The 17748-nt window shown below is 37.0% G+C and overlaps 1 protein-coding gene across 5 annotated transcripts in view; it reads left to right on the top strand.

Moving 5' to 3' along the window:
• Nucleotides 1–391: 391 nt before the first annotated feature.
• EMCN (endomucin) overlaps nucleotides 392–17748 on the top strand; it is a 139198-nt gene continuing 121841 nt past the window's right edge. For 2 of the 5 annotated variants that reach the window (XM_055434218.2, XM_055434216.2), the window contains exon 1: nucleotides 392–619. In XM_055434218.2, the coding sequence (XP_055290193.2) occupies nucleotides 565–619 (55 nt within the window). In that variant the 5' untranslated portion in view covers nucleotides 392–564. The remainder of the gene's footprint in view (nucleotides 620–17748) is intronic. The other 3 variants (XM_055434219.2, XM_055434217.2, XM_055434215.2) reach the window with 2 other exon arrangements.

Genomic DNA, 17748 nt, shown 5'->3' on the forward strand with positions numbered 1-17748 from the left:
AAAGTTTTGCACTTATCTCCAGAAGGTGGTCTTTACTAATTTGGCTTTCAAGTTGGAAAAAGAGAAGTCGATTCCTTGTGAATTCTGCTTTAAAATTTAACCCTCGGGCAGTTAAAGCTTCTTTATCCAAACCGAGTCACTGTTTAATGAGGCCCCTTTATAATCACTCCAAAACACACTTTCAAAACAAAAGTTAGAAAGCCTGTATGATCCATCCTCAAGAAAGATCTCTTTCTGTTCAAAACCCGTCCTGACCTTTTTGTTGAAGAAGAACAAAATAATGTAGTAACAAAAACACAAGTGGCTGCCAAAGGAAGAGGGAAAAAAAAAAAGAGTTCCTGTAAGGGACTGAAACAATAAATCTCCTCTCTGTTGAACTCCCAAAGGGAGTGTGTGCATTTCCTCCCGTTCTTTATCAGAGCCCCCGAAATAAGTAGGAATGGGCAGTGGCTGTTCACATCCAGCACACCTTTTCCATTTGCTAAGAAGGCCCTGCCAGGCTGGGAGGGTGCTGTCCCTGCCTGACTCTGGAGAGAGGAGCCGCTGTGACCATCCTCGGGCACTATGAAGCTGCTTCAAGGCACCATCTTTTGTCTTCTTCTGTCCAGTATTTCTAGCGGTAAGCAAAACCCGGGTACCGTTTTCTCTTGTTTTTCTGATGGTGTGGATTAGAAACCACTCATCAGGCGCTCTGAGCCTCAGTTTACCTTCAGGGAGTTTGCCTTGAAATGCAGATGCAGCAGTGCATTTGCTGAGCTGAGCGTGTGCGTGTGGCTGGAGAGTGCATGGAAAAGGCACCACAGAGAGGATGCTTATTTTCACTGAAGGAAAGCGTTGGCTGCAGCAGCGGCCTTCCAGTGTGTTTCATGGCATCCTAAAGGTGCTGGGAATGTGCAGTAGCCTTTTTGGAAAGTCACAATCTGAGGATCATATGCTGGTTATAAAAATGGGCTATTTCTCAAAAATGTACTCTTTTCAGATGTAAGTCTAGATATAAGAAGGTAGTCATGTATGGTGAAAGGCTATAATAATCAGAAATGTTGTGTTGCAGTTGCTGGCCAATTATTTGTCCCAACTGTTTTCTGGCTCTGATAAATTGCGAGGCTGGATAAAGCTCCCTGGGGAAGTGAATCTTGGTATCTTGAGAGGGGAGGGTGGGAAAGGAGGAGAGTCACTTGATTAAAGTGTATAGCACATACCTACACATGCATGTACACTATTTTGCATAACATTTCAGGGAATTTATAGACATAAAAACCCTACTGATTGACTGCAGGTTCTGAAACTTAGATAAAGGATATATATCTGCACTTACATAAGCCCTGACTATATTAATAACCAGTTGCAAGAAGTGATTACAGTTGACTTTTAACCCTTCCAGAGAGATTTACTGTAAGTAATTAAATTTAATCAATATTTATTAGGCTCCCACCATGTACTCTGCAGTACAAGGTATGCAAAAATGAGTAAGACATTGTCCTTTCCCACAGTAGTAAATACACCCCTGGGAGAAATAAACACGTAATTCTAATACAAGACAGATTTAATAAGTGCAAAAACCAAAATACAAAATGCTATCATAAAAGAACACAGTTGGGACACATTAATTCTGACTCTGAGGAGCCCTGGAAAAAAAAAAACTCAATTCTAATCTTATTTTTCCATGCCCTCCTCTAGGGGATCTACCTTACCCAGGGATCAAACCCAGGTCTCCAGCATTGCAGGTGGATTCTTTACTATCCGAGCTACCAGCACAGCCCCTAATTTTATTTCGCATGTGCTCTTTTCAAAAGTCTATTGATTACAAAATTCCAATTTGCAGTGATTATGTAAGAAAAAATAAACACACTCCTTCTTGAACAATATTTATCATTAATTTCTCAAAATATGTGTATACATTTAGGACAAATACCCAAACACTACAAAATCACATACAATTGATTACAACCTATCTGGGAGCTTCCAGATTTAAGTTGCAGTGGGTATCAAGACCAAAAGTTAGCTTAGATGATTTACAAAGTTCTGATTTTTTCAGAACAAAAATTATTCATGAGGTGACACAGAAATCAATGCACTAGCTTATAAGTAACTCTGCAGTTTGCATGGGAGAGACTGATCGGAATTGGTGCTATGAGAAACACTGCTCATAAACACATGTCAGGTCAGTGTAAATTCTGAACATCTGAGTTTAGTTGTTTGCCATCCCAGGTCTGCAAGCATCAATAAGTACACTACTCCCCTTGCATTGTGAAACTCTGAATGGATTACATGTATTTCTGAAAGCAAATTGAAACAGAATCCATAGAAGCAGGCTGCAAAACCTGACTGTAAGAAAGATGGAAAGGTGAAGGATAACCCAGAGATGACCTGGCAGATTTTTTTCTGTTATGGTCATGTTAAGAAACGGAGAAGGCAATGGCAAGCCACTCCAGTACTCTTGCCTGGAAAATCCCATGGATGGAGGAGCCTGGTGGGCTGCGGTCCGTGGGGTCGCTGGGGGTCGGACATGACTGAGCGACTTCACTTTTCACTTTCACACATTGGAGAAGGAAATGGCAACCCACTCCAGTGTTCTTGCCTGGAGAATCCCAGGGATGGGGGAGCCTGGTGGGCTTCCGTCTATGGGGTCACACAGAGTCGGACACGACTGGCGTGACTTAGCAGCAGCAGCAGCAGCAGCATGTTAAGAAAATACCAGGGTCCGTTATGATACCAACCTCTCTGTTAGTAGTATCTTTCTAAGGAACTTTTAACCCAACTAAAACAATTTCTCATTTGAGCAGAGACAACAGTTACATAATGACTATCTGCTTCAGCCTCTGTCAATGAGCCTTTTTTAATTTAAGGCAAGTGTCTGTAAAATCTACCCCATTTATCCTAGAAAAAGAAGCACTAGCTTCAGAGAGCATAAATTGACCAGCTGAGTGAGGTCCAGAAGGAATTGGAAGAGATTTTTCCCATCCACATATATGATTTTGCTGCACCTGGTTCTGCCTGTTTTATGTTTTCCTTCCCAGATATGGTACAGGAAATGAAGCATTTCCTAAGCTGATTTATTAAGTTCTTTTCCTAATCCCCTGTACCGGAAACACATTGATTTCAAAGCTTTAAATGTTCCCCAAGCTTAGAATACTTAACATATTTCATCAGTAGAGTTGATTATAGGGGTACAGAGGGAGGCATTTCATCTGCCTTAAATTCACAAGTTGTCAAGAAGGCCCATGCTTTTTTTTTTTTTTTTTCATGGTAATTTATTCCTGAATAATGATCTTTTAGAGAAATTGACTACTTTTCTTTTTCTTTCTGATTTTTTGTCAGTCTCAGATTTAAATAAATACAATATAGTCTTTTGTACTCTTCATGAAAATCAAGGAAATCGTTCTGCATGGCAGTGAGTGACTTTTTCTATTACTTCGTTGGTGGTATAATATTTTACAATCTCTAATTTGGAGAGCTGTTCTATTGAAATATGTACAGGAGCTTCCTGAAAAGGAACTGTCATTCTTTCTCAAGGTTTTCTAAATTGTATTTAAAACTGAACAGACCCCTACAGTGGCTTTTAAGCTCCTATGGCTTTTAAGTCTAGATCGATGAGTTTTTGACTGTCAGGAATGAGAAAAATTAAATGAAGAAGGATTCCAAGAAAAAGGAGGCCCTGGAAGTAATTTATTTTTCAAGTGTCATTTGCCTCTTTGAACTTTGCATTAACTTAGGAAAGATTAAAATGTCTAAGGCTTTGCAAGCAGAGCAAACATCACATTATTGGTATCTGAAGATGAATTTAACTGCTTGTTGAAATTTATTTGTTAGGGGTTGAACATTCTATTTCACAGGGAAAAAACAGATTGAATACACTATAAGACAGATACTATGCTAGGTGCTGGGGTTTATAAAGATCAATAAGACTCAACTCTTGCTCTAGAAGGGGGGAAGAGGAGGATGAGTCAAACAGTTGGCTCATATTTCAACTCTAACTCTAACCCCAATTTATAAGTTTGATTATTTTAGAAGTCTTAAGTAGTAAATAATGTTTATGGAGAATTCACAACTAGCTTAGTTTGGAGTATAGGAATATCAACAAAGGCTTCACATAAAAATGGAAATTATGATAAACTTTGAGACTTGAAAAGCTGGAGATCCTGGATGGATAAAATTTCTTGAGTCGGAACTTGAAAGCACTATGTTCTAGTCTAGAAATATAAGGAGGTGACAGGTTGGACAGAGGTCAAGTGTTGGAAATACAGTCTCAGAATATGTTGAATGCCAAGGTTAGAAACATTGACTCAGATAGTTAACTATTGTGAAGACTCTAAATGTGTTTGAGCATGGGAATTATATATTTGGGGCTATCAATTGAGATGATTAATCTGTCAGCAGGATAAAGATTAGACTATTGTCATCAGAATAAATAAAAACTAAAGAAAATGGTGCAAATGGTATCACAAATCAATAAAATGAGAAGAAGGGTCAATGAAGAGATTTAAGGAGGCAGACAGTTTGTGATTTGACATAGTATTGACTGATTATGAGAGAAAATAACTGAGATGTAGAGAGAATGTTATTTGAATAACAGAAATAGGGAAATAAATTGGCGCCAGGGCTGGGGAAAGATAGGAGGAAATAGTTTAGGTGAATTTGATTCTGGACATGGTGAGTGTGAAATCCTAATAAAATACTCCAATAGAGGTGTCCAAGAATAGATTAAATTTGTCTGGTACGTAGTTGCCCACCTGTGCCTGGAGGTGATGGTGAGGAATGAGTGTTCTTTACACTTGACACTTGTTTCCCAAGAGTTTTTAGTCTTGTCCTGCCCAATGGAAGATTAGCAACACAGAGAAGCAATTTGTTTCTCTTCTGGATGTTGATATTTATAACTGACTTGTGGAACTTATTTTCATAGTCATTTGTGTGTATATCTCCTCTACCAGACTATAAGCACCTTGAAATTAAAGGTCATATTTATTATAACTTGTGTAATAACAGTTCTAAACATAATAAGGATATAATAAGCTGAATGAATACCTAAATGTATGACATATTATTCTTTTATTTTTTTTTTCATTTTTAATGTCTTCATCCGATAATCACTTATTGTTTACAACCTTATCTTTGTGAAAGGGCTTCCCGGTGGCTCAGATGGTAAAGAATCTGCCTGCAAAGCAGGAGACCTGGGTTTGATCCCTGGGTAGGGAAGATTCCCTTGTAGGAGGGCATAGCAACCCATTCCAGTATTCTTGCTTGGAGAATCCCCATGGACAGAGGAGCTTGGCGGGCTACAGTCCATGGGGTCACAGAGTCAGACATGACTGAGCAACTAACCACACATCTTATCCTTGTGAAAAGGTTATGGACAGGTATGAATCACAGAACATAACATGAAAACAAGTCGATTATGTTGATTCCTGGCTATGGAAGTGAGCACCAAATATAAGGAAAGGGGCTTCTTACCAAAGTAAATAATTTCCAGACTGTAGCAGAGGAGATGATAGAGATAGGTAGATGACCTAGTATCAGCTGATAGTAATTTACAGCAAATATGGAAGGAAAAGCTACTCTGACCATAATCATTATGATAAAGAATATCTGAATAGAATTGATTCTGTTGGGTAGGCCAAAAACTTCACTTGGATTTTTCTTCAAGATGTTATAGAAAAACCCAAATGAATTTTTGGCCAATTGAATGCTTCGTCTTTTTTTTGGATGTCAAATATTTTATGTAATATTTTTTTTAAATTTATAGATATTCAAGGAGAAACCTTGCTCCTCACTTCTCAAAAATACAAAATGGCTTTTTTTCTTAAAGCAAAGTTCACAAAAGAGAATTTGGAAGAAAATCAAATAAATATCATACATCATTAATTTATATGTTATTTTAGGTAACATATGAGTTACTTCAGAGCAGATTATCTTACTTATTACTTCCTCTTAGACACTTACCGATAGAACTTACCTGAGATGGGTGACCTATTGTAAAAAGAGTGAACCAGTGTGGAGAAAAATTCAATGGAAAAAGTATTCAGTTTCCAAGCCATTTATTTTGCATTTTTTCTTTGCTCCACTTTTTTTTTTTTAATCAATGATCTCTGTTTTAAAATAAAAGTGGTCTTTCTAAAACTTTTATTTTCAAGAGATTCATAACAGTTGTCAGCAAATTGGTAGTTTTATCTTTCTGATCATAATTATTTATATATTGAGGGAAAAAAGATAAACATTTGAAGGTTTCAGAGAGCTTCTAATTTACTGGATAATTGCCCATCCTTTCCTTTTCATTGATGAAGTTGTATTTCAAACTTCAGGGAAATACTTTAACTTGCAAATAATTGCTAATCCAAGTTCTTTATATTCTTTTTGTCTTGGTCCTTACTTTCCAACTTCCTCTTCACCTTTGAGAACAATTTGAGATATGCTTTTCTAAACACTGAATGTCAAAGCAGGAATTTACTCTAAGCGACATTCCATTCAATTCCTGTGTAATGAGTGTCTCCTTTCCTGTTACCGAATTCCTGTGGGTCACTATAGCTCTATCAGGTTAGGATAATAATGCCTGTTAAGTGTTTAAAGAAGTTCTTTCAGTTGACAAATAAGATCTTTTTGCTACTGTTGCACACACATCAGCAGTAGCATGGGTAACATTAGTGATGTCAGTTACATTTAGAGAGGCCACTATATGATTCCCCAATTTCAGCAACCATAAAAATGTAGTTTTCTAAACATCAACAGAGGTTTTGTGTCTTCTGGCATGACATATCAGTAGGGATAATCATAACCAGTCTCTAAATAGAAGCAGCCACCTACATCCTCTCTGGATGTGTTTAGTCTAACTATTGCTATGGCAACCTGTCAGGTATAGCTTGACAGTATCTTGTCTCACATGAATGAGTATCTCTTGCTTTCCTGTCTGCTGTTGTTCTGATCCAAAGGCATGCTTCACTTACAGAACCCTGCCTGGCGTGGTTGTGTATCTGAGCTAGATGTATAAGAGCCTTAGCATTCTAGCCTTTGCCAAAAAGAAGAATGGGACCAGTGAATAAACACTTTGCTATGGCTGCTCCAATTTCACTGTTTTAGTTCTCTACTCCTTTTCCTGAGATTACTTTCCTCTACAAATTGTACACAAACCCTTGTTTGGCTCTGCTTTTTGAGAAAGCCAGAATTTATCATTTTTTGATGGGAACATTTTATTTTGGATGATAATGTATATAAATTATACCAGAATTTCTCTGATACTCTAATTGACATTCACTACCTTTCTTCCTCTTCACTTCAAGAAAAAAAAAAATCTAAAAAACTTTTGTCCAATAAGTTAAACAGTATTCTAAGCAGGTCCTTTTCTAAGGCAATCATCTGTCTGTATAGAGTCAGTAATGAATTATATTGTAAGGTCGATAGTCAAAATGTCAATGACATTGATTTTACTCTTAATGTGCGGCTCATCTGAAATGTCGCTACCCACTCCAGTATTCTTGCCTGGAGAATTCCATGGACAGAGGAGCCTGGTGGGCTACAATCTGTGGGGTCACAAAGAGTTGGACACGACTGAGTGACTAACACTTTCACTTTCATCTGAAATGTAAAGTGATTTTTATTCTGTTTAACCAGTCATATTCTGGCCCCAATCTAAATTAGTTGTGTCAAAACCCAGAGAATGGTGATCACAACTGGGTCTGGTCTAAGTTAACCCAGATAAATATTGTTACAACATCTACTGACATCTACTGTTTGTGGTGGCTAGCACTTTACATGCCTTCTATCACAACCTTTCAAGGCCTATTTTATCATTTCCATTTTACTGATTAGAACACTGAAGCTTGGAGAGAGTTAAAGTTATCATAGAGTGATAGTGCTTAAAATCAGAGAACACTGTTCTTCAAAATTTCCCTTCTAGCTTGTTGTCCTCCAATGTAGTGGAACTGCAATAAGTTGAGTTTTTCTAACTGAAAAGATTAAGGGTAGAGACTCACTACTTGAGTAATTTAGAAGCATTGCTGCCTCTCATAGCACCTTCAGAACCTGTAAACATCAAACTAAGACTGCAATGCAATGAATGAATTTGTACTTAGTGATAATTAGCCTCTAAATATCCTGAATTCAATTAATTATTAATGATTGAGTTGAAAGAAATTTTAGGTATTTCCCTACCTACACACTATTGTGTTGGTTGAAAAAAAAATGTTCTTTGTTCTAATATAAATGTCAGTGAAGCTAATATAGGACTTAAAAGAGAAGGAAAGAAGTGAAAAGGAAATAACTATTGGTAATTAATTACCTAATGTCACATTTATAATTCTTCTGGAGCCAGACAGTCTGGATTCAAATTCCAGCTCTGCCATTTACTTTCTGTGTGAACTTGGGCAAGTTACTTAACCTTCAACTTTTTCAGCTATAAAACATGGATGAATACAGTCTTACCTCATGGGGACATTAGAAAGATCATGTGAGGTAATATACATAAACACCAAAAATAGTATTCCACTGTATAGTGACTATGTTTTGCTGAACTTGAGAACTCAGTCTCTTACGGTTTATAATATCCCATTCCTTAGATAAACTATTTCATTGCCAAGTTGATTTCAATCTAGGATCAGCAAATATTTAAATAATTACAATGTGCATTCTCTCAAAGAGAAAAATCAGCACAAAAAATTTTCACAATGGAACTGATGTTGGATTAGAATATGATTGCCCGTTATGTTCTTAACCAAATTATATACAGGCACAATTTGACATATACAAATTGGTGTATTATCTAGTATCCCTTTAAGGTTTGTAAGTTATTTAACTCTATGTATAAACTAATCACTCAAATTAATAAGCAAAATTGTATATGTATTTAATGAAAATTCTAACTTTTCAGACTGAGATTGTCAACTTCCTCAAATACGATTTCCTGTCTTAAAGTATTGAGTATCGCTTACTCTGAGAGGTGGGATACGTTAGTGGAAGGAACTTTGGTCTTAATGTGAGAACCAACTTTAGATCCATCTTCTTAGTATGCTAAAGTCAGCCAAGATCCTATATGCTTGTTATCCTCAGTTTCTATATCGAAAAATGAGAAAAACAATCATTGCTGACAGAATACTGGTGTTAAATGCTAAGTGGAAAACCTATTTTAGATACTTTGTAAGTCATAAATCACTATTAAAATTTAGTTATTACTATGCAACCTAATATTTAACTCACGGAATCAACAGATGAAGAACACATTTCATAAATTTGAGAATTCTTTCTAACTGGCTGGGCATTTAACTGCCAACCCATTATAACTGTTTGAATCATATATCTTTAAATATGTTTATGGCTGCTACACATTCAAATTACCATGTGTTGAAATCATACCCAAGTTATAAAAATCACACACATAAAACACAGGAAATCATTTGTATCACACATTGAACTTATTTTTAACTGAAGTGGGAAAAGAAATGATTTTGTGTGTGTATGTTTGTGTGTTTGTGTATGTGTGGTTTGAACTGTGAAGTCAGCCCTCCAGGGAATTTAGAAAGTGTCAGGACATACATACTGAACTCTCAGACACTTTCCCTCGGGAACTGAGGCCACTCCTTCAGTTGTCAGCTAAAGGCTATTGTGACTATCCTCTATCCCACAATGAGACATCCCCTAATTATCCCTCCTTCCAAAAATTCAGTGGGCTTTTTTTTCTTTAATTTTCTTTTAATTTATCTTTTATTGAAAGATAATTGCTTTACAGAATTTTGCTGTTTTTTGTCAAACCTCAACATGAATCAGCCACAGGTATACGTATATCACTTCCCTTTTGAACCTCCCTCCCATCTCCCTTTCCATTCTACCCCTCTGGTTGATACAGAGCCCCTATTTGAGTTTCTGAGATATACCGCAAATTCCCATTGGCCATCTATTTTACATATGGTAGTGTAAGTTTCCATGTTACACTTTCCATACATCTCACCCTCTCTTCCCCTCTCCGCATGTCCATAAGTCTATACTCTATGTTGGTTTCTTCATTGTTTACCTGTAAATAAATTTTTCAGTACCATTTTTCTAGATTCCGTATATATGTGTTGGCATACAATTTTTATCTTTCTCTTTCTGACTTATTTCACTCTGTATAATAGGTTCTAGGTTCATCCACCTCATTAGAAGTGACTCAAATGTGTTCCTTTTAATGGCTGAGTAATATTCTATTGTGTAGAGGTACCACATTTCTTTATCCATTCATCTGTTGATGGACATCTAGGTTGCTTCCATGTTCTAACTATTGTAAATAGTGCTGCAATGAACAAAGGGATACATGTCCTTTTAAGTTTTGGTTTCCTCAGGGTATATGCCTAGGAGTGGGATTGCTGGGTTATATGGTGGTTTTATTCCCAGTTTTTTAAGGGATCTCCATTCTGTCTTCCATAGTGGCTATATCAATTTACATTCTCACCAACATTACAAAAGTGTTCTCTTTTCTCCACACCTTCTCCAGTATTTATTGTTTGTAGACTTTTTGATGATGGCCATTCTGACTGGTATGAGATGATATCTCATTGTAGCTTTGATTTGCATTTCTCTAATAATGAGCACTGTTGAGCATTTTTTCATGTCTTTGTTAACCATCTGTATGTCTTCTTTGGAAAAATGTCTGTTTAGGTCTTTTCCCCACGTTTTGATTGGGTTCTTTGTTTTTCTGGTATTGAGTTGTATGAGCTGCTTGTATATTTTGGAAATTAATCCTTTGTCAGTTGTTTCATTTGCTATTATTTTCTCCTATTCTGAGGATTGTCTTTTCATCTTGCTTATAGTTTTCCTTGCTATGCAAAAGCTTTTAAGTTTAATCAGGTCCCACTTGTTTACTTTTGCTTTTATTCCCGTAACTCAAAAACTAGAAGATGGGTCATAGAGAATCATGCTTTGTTTTATGTCATTGAGTGTTCTGCCTCTGTTTTCCTCTAAGAGTTTTGTAGTTTCTGGTCTTACATTTAGGTCTTTAATCATAAATTTTGAGTTTATTTTTGTGTATGGTGTTAGGAAGTGTTCTAATTCCATTATTTTACATATGGCTGTCCAGTTTTCCCAGCACCATTTTTTTAAGAGGCTGTCTTTGCCCCATTGCATATCCTGGACACCTTTGTCAAAAATAAGTTACCCATAGGTACATGGGTTTATTTCAGGGCTTTCTATCTTGTTCCATTTCTTTATATTTCTGTCTTTGTGCCAGTACCGTACTGTCTTGACGACTGTAGCTTTGTAGTATAATCTAAAGTCAGTAAGGTTGATTCCTCCATCTCCATTCTTCTTTCTCAAGACTGTTTTGGCTATTTGGGATCTTTTATATTTCCATATGAACTGTGAAATTTTTTGTTCTAGTTCTGTGAAAAATGCCATTGGTAATTTGATAGGGGTCGCATTGAATCTGTAGTATAGTATAGTCATTTTCATAGTATTGATTCTTCCTATCCAGGAACATGGAATATATATCTCCCTATCTGTTTATGTCATCTTTGATTTCTTTCATTGGGGTCTGATAATTTTCTGTGTACAGTTCGTTTCCTTAGATAAGTTTCTTCCTATTTAATCCTTTTTATTGCAATGTTGAATGAGATGTATTCCTTAATTTCTCTTTCTAATTTTTCATTGTTAGTATATAGAAATGCAAGTGATTTATTTGTATTGATTTTGTATCCTGAAACTTTGCTAAATTCACTGATTAGCTCTAGTAATTTTCTGATAGTATCTTTAGGGTTTCCTATGTACTCCATCATGTAATCTGCAAATAGTGAGAGCTTTACTTCTACTTTTCCAACCTGGATTCATTTTATTTCTTTTTTGTCTCTTATTGCTGTAGCTAGGACTTCCAGAGCTATGTTGAATAATAGTGGTGAAAGTGGGCACCATCGACTTGTTTCTGATCTTAGCGGGGATGCTTTTAGTTTTTCAGCATTGAGAATAATCTTTTCTGTAGGCTTATAATATATGGCCCTTAGTATGTTGAGGTTCAGTTCACTTCAGTTCAGTCACTCAGTCGTGTCCGACTCTGCGACCCAATGAATCACAGCACGCCAGGCCTCCCTGCCCATCATCAACTCCTGGAGTTCACTCAAACTCATGTCCATCGAGTCGGTGATGCCATCCAGCCATCTCATTCTCTACCATCCCCTTCTCCTCCCGCCCCCAATCCTTCCCAGGATCAGAGTCTTTTCCAGTGAGTCTTTTCCATGAGTCTTTTTCTCGTCACATAAGGTGGCCGAAGTATTGGAGTTTCAGTTTTAGCATCAGTCCTTCCAATGAACACCCAGGATTGATCTCCTTTAGAATGGACTGGTTGGATCTCCTCGCAGTCCAAGGGACTCTCAAGAGTCTTCTCCAGCACCACAGTTCAAAAGCATCAATTCTTTGGCGATCAGCTTTCTTCACAGTCCAACTCTCACATCCAGACATGACCACTGGAAAAACCATAACCTTGACTAGACGGACCTTGGTTGGCAAAGTAATGTCTCTGCTTTTTAATATACTATCTAGGTTGGTCATAACTTTCCTTCCAAGGAGTAAGTGTCTTTTAATTTCATGGCTGTAATCAGCATCTGCAGTGATTTTGGAGCCCAAAAAAATAAAGTCTGACACTGTTTCCACTGTTTCCCCATCTATTTCCCATGAAGTGATGGGACCAGATGCCATGATCTTTGTTTTCTCCTCTTTCACTTTCCTCAAGAGGCTTTTGAGTTCCTCTTCACTTTCTGCCATAAGGGTGGTGTCATCTGCATATCTGAGGTTATTGATATTTCTCCCAGCAATCTTGATTCCAGCTTGTGCTTCTTCCAGCCCAGTGTTCCTCATGATGTACTCTGCATAGAAGTTAAATAAGCAGGGTGACAATATACAACCTTGACGTACTCCTTTTCCTATTTTGAACCAGTCTGTTGTTCCATGTACAGTTCTAACTGTTGCTTTCTGACCTGCATACAGGTTTCTCAAGAGGCAGGTCAGGTGGTCTGGTATTCCCATCTCTTTTAGTTCCTTCTATGCCCATTTTTTGAAGAGTTTTAATCATAAATGGGTGCTGAGTTTTGTCAAAGGCTTTTTATGCATCTATTATCATATGGTTTTTATCTTCCAATTTGTTAATATGGTGTATCACATTGTTTGACTTGCATATATGAAGAATCTTGCATCCCTGGAAACTCAATTGATCATGGTCTATGGGCTTTTTGATGTGTTGCTGAATTGTGTTTGCTAAATGTTTGTTGAGGATTTTTACATCTTTGTTCATCATTCATTGGCCTGTAGTTTTCTTTTCCTTTTTTTTTTTTTTTTTGGTGTCTTTGTCTGGTTTTGTTATCAGGGTGGTGGTGGCTTCATAGAATGAGTTTGGAAGTGTTCCTTCCTCTGCAATTTTTAAAAGAGTTTTAGAAGGATAGGCATTAGCTATTCTCTAAATGTTTGATCGAATTCTCCTGTGAAGCCATCTGATCCTGGGCTTTTGTTTTTTGGGAGATTTTTGATCATAGCTTCAGTTTCAGTGCTTGTAAATGGGTTGTTCATAATTTCTATGTCTTCCTGGGATGACAGAGAATGAGATGGCTGGATGGCATCACCGACTCGATGGACATGAGTTTGAGTGAACTCCGGGAGTTGGTGATGGACAGGGAGGCCTGGTGTGCTGTGATTCATGGGGTCACAAAGAGTCGGACACAACTGAACGACTGAACTGAACTGATCTGATAGGTTTTGAGTTGTCATGTTTCCATTGCTATTTCTTTCTAGAAGTTTTTTTATTTCCTTTTTCATTTCTTCAGTAACCTGTTGGTTGTTTAGAGATGTGTCATTTGATCTCCATGTGTCTGTGTTTCTTACCATTTTTTTTTCTTGTAATTGTTATCTAGTCTCATAGCATTCTTGTCAGAGAAGATGACTGATATGGTTTCAATTTTATTATATTTACTGAGGTTTGATTTGTGACCCAAGATGTGGTCTATCCTGGAGAATGTTCCATGTGCACTTGAGAAGAAGGTGTATTCTTCTGCATTTGGATGGAATGTCCTGAAATATCAATGAAATCCATCTCATCTAAGTATCATTTAAGACTTGTGTTTAGTCATTAATTTTCTGCTTTGATGATCTGTCCGTTGGTTTAAGTGGGGTATTAAAGTCTCCTACAATTATTATGTTACTGTCAACTTCTCCTTTTATGTCTGTTAGTGTTTGTCTTATGTATTGAGGGTTTCCTATGTTGGGTGCATAGCTATTTACAATTGTTATGTCTTCCTCTTGAATTCATTCCTTGATCCTTATGTAGTGTCCTTTCTTATCTCTTGTAATATTCTTTATTTTAAGGTCTATTTTGTTTGATATGAGGATTGGTACTCCAGCTTTCTTTTGCTTTCCATTTGCATGGAATGTATCCATTTTCTCACTTTCAGTTTATATGTGTCTTTAGGTCTGAAGTGGATTTCTTGTAGACAGCATATATATTGGTCTTGTTTTTGTATCCATTTTAGCCAGTCTGTGTCTTTTGATTGGAGCATTTAATCTGCTTACATTTAAGGTAATTATTGATATATATGTTCCTATTGCCATTTTCTTAATTGTTTGGGGTTGATTTTGCAGATCTTTTTCTTTTCTTGTATTTCTTGTCTATGTAAGTCCCCTTAACATTTGTTGTAAAGCTAGATTGGTGGTAATGAATTCTCTTAACTTTTGCTTGTCTGAAAAGCTTTTTATTTCTCCATCAATTTTGAATGAGATCCTTGCTGGGTATAGTAATCTTGGTTTTCAGTACTTTAAATATATCCTGCCATTCCCTTCTGGCCTGCAGAGTTTGTGTTGAAAGATCAGCTGTTAAGCATATGAGGTTTCCCTTATATATGACTTGTTGCTTCTCCCTTGCTGCTTTTAATCATCTTTTTTGTGTTTAGTCTTTGTTAGTTTGATTAGTATGTGTCTTGGTGTGTTTCTCCTTGGGTTTATCCTGTGTGGGATTCTTTGTGCCTCTTGGATTTGATTGACTATTTCTTTTTCCATGTTGGGAATATTTTCAACTATAATTTCTTCAAAAGTTCACTCAGACCTTTTCTTCTTTTCTTTTTCTGGGACCCCCTATAATTCGATGTTGGCATGTTTGATATACTCCCAGAGGTCTCTGATACTATCCTCAGTTCTTTTCATTCTTTTTACTTTATTCTGCTCCTCAGAAGTTATTTCCACCATTTTATCTTCCAGCTCACTGATTCATCCTTCTGCTTCAGATATTCTTCTGTTGATTCCTTCTAGAGTATTTTTAATTTCAGTAATTGTGTTGTTTTTCCCTGTATGTATATTCTTTAATTATTCTAGTTGTTAATTGATTCTTGCATTTTCTCCATTTTGCTCTCAAGGTTTTTGATCATCTTTACTATCATTATTCTGAATTTTTTTTCAGATAGTCTGCCTATTTCCTCTTCATTTATTTGGAATTCTGTTTCTAGTTTGTTCCTTCATTTGTGTAGTATTTCTCAGCCTTGTCATTATTTGTTTTTTAACTTATTGTGTTTGAGGTCTCCTTTTCCTAGGCTTCAAGGAAAGTTGAATTCCTTCCTTGAAGGTTGAAGTCTTTCTTCCTTTGGTTTCTTCCCTCCTAAGGTTAGCATAGTGGTTTGTGTAAACTTTGTATAGGGTGAGATTTGTGTTGAGTTTTTGTTTGTTTTTCTTCTGATGGGCAAGGCTGAGTGAGGTTGTAATCCTGTCTGCTGAAGATTGGGTTTGTGTTTTGGTTTTGGCTGTTGTTTAAGTGAGGCATCCTGCACAAGGTGCTACTGGTGGTTGGATGATGCCAGGTTTTCTAATAAAGTGGTTTCCCTTGTGGGAGTTCTCACTAATTGATACTCCATAGGGTTAGATCTCTGGTAGTCTTGGATCTTGGAATCAGTGCTCCTACTCCAAAGGCTCAGGCTTGATCTCTGATCAGGAACAAAGATTCCACGAGTGGTTTGTTATGGTACTCAGTTCTGTTCAGTTCAGTCACCCAATCGTGTCCGACTCTTTGCAACCCCATGAATCACAGCACGCCAGGCCTCCCTGTCCATAACCAACTCCTGGAGTTCACAAAAACTCATGTCCATAGAGTCAGTGATGCCATCCAGCCATTTCATTCTCTGTTGTCTCCTTCTCCTCCCGCCTGCAATCCCTCCCAGCATGAGAGTCTTTTCCAGTGAGTCAACTCGTTGCATGAGGTGGCCAAAGTATTGGACTTTCAGTTTTAGCATCAGTCCTTCCAATGAACACCCAGGATTGATCTCTCCTTTAGAATGGACTGGTTGGATCTCCTTGCAGTCCAAGGAACTCTCAAGAGTCTTCTCCAGGAACCACAGTTCAAAAGCATCAATTCTTCGGTGATCAGCTTTCTTCACAGTCCAACTCTCACATCCATACATGACCACGGGAAAAACCATTGCCTTGACTAGACGGACTTTTGTTGGCAAAGTAATGTCTCTGCTTTTTAATATACTATCAAGGTTAGTCATAACTTTCCTTCCAAGGAGTAAGCATCTTTTAATTTCCTGGCTGTAATCAGCATCTGCAGTGATTTTGGAGCCCAAAAAAATAAAGTCTGACACTGTTTTTCCATCTATTTCCTATGAAGTGATGGGACCAGATGCCATGATCTTTGTTTTCTGAATGTTGAGCTTCAAGCCAACCTTTTCACTCTCTTCTTTCACTTTCCTCAAGAGGCTTTTGAGTTCCTCTTCACTTTCTGCCATAAGGGTGGTGTCATCTGCATATCTGAGGTTATTGATATTTCTCCCGGCGATCTTGGTTTCAGCTTGTGCTTTTTCTAGCCCAGCGTTCCTTGTGATGTACTCTGCATATAAGTTAAATAAGCAGGGTGACAATACACAGCCTTGACGTACTCCTTTTCCTATTTGGAACCAGTCTGTTGTTCCATGTCCAGTTCTAACTGTTGCTTCCTGACCTGCATACAGGTTTCTTACGAGGCAGGTCAGGTGGTCTGGTATTCCCATCCCTTTCAGAATTTTCCACAGCTTATTGTGATCCACACAGTCAAAGTCTTTAGCATAGTCAATGAAGAAGAAATAGATGTTTTTCTGGAACTCACTTGCTTTCTCCATGTTCCAGCAGATTTAAGTGAGATTAAAGCAAATATCCAAAAACGAGAAACCAAAGATGAACCCCAGACAAATGGCAGTTACAAAATCAGGCAAATGATAATTAAAATCATGAACTATACACATATACATATACAGTCAGGAGCAAAGTCAAAGTAGTCCAACAAAAATAAAGTACTGTAGATAGACCAGGCAAAGAAATAAGAAAATTATATTTACCAGTTAAGAACAAAACTAATGAAATGACAAACTGGAAAAGAAAACTAAACAAGGTGCCAAGTGGGGAATAAAGCAATGAAAACAATCTAACAAATATGTTGAGAGGAAAGAAAAGAAAGAAAGAATAGATATCCAAAGTTAAATAGAGATAGGTACAGAAGATTTATATACATTAAAGATTAGCTGCAAGGGGGAAAGAACAGTAGGAAAGGCAAACAAAGGAATAAATGTAAAAAAAATAGGTTTAAAAAAATTAAAGTTATAAAGAGAAAAGAAAAAAATTAGGAAGAGAAAAGAAAAAAGGGGAAAAAAAGCAAAACTCCACAGAACTGCCAAGTGCAACATAGAAGCAGAGGTTTATAACAACAATAAAAAGTGTGACTGAATGTACACAGATAAATACACACCCATAGGCAAAATCAAAGCAGTCCGACAAAATTAAAGTACAATAGATTGACCCAGTGAA

Source organism: Moschus berezovskii, chromosome 5 (assembly GCF_049115385.1).
Source record: "Moschus berezovskii isolate FMDL1 chromosome 5, NW_MosBer_1.0, whole genome shotgun sequence".
Taxonomy (NCBI): Eukaryota; Metazoa; Chordata; class Mammalia; order Artiodactyla; family Moschidae; genus Moschus; species Moschus berezovskii.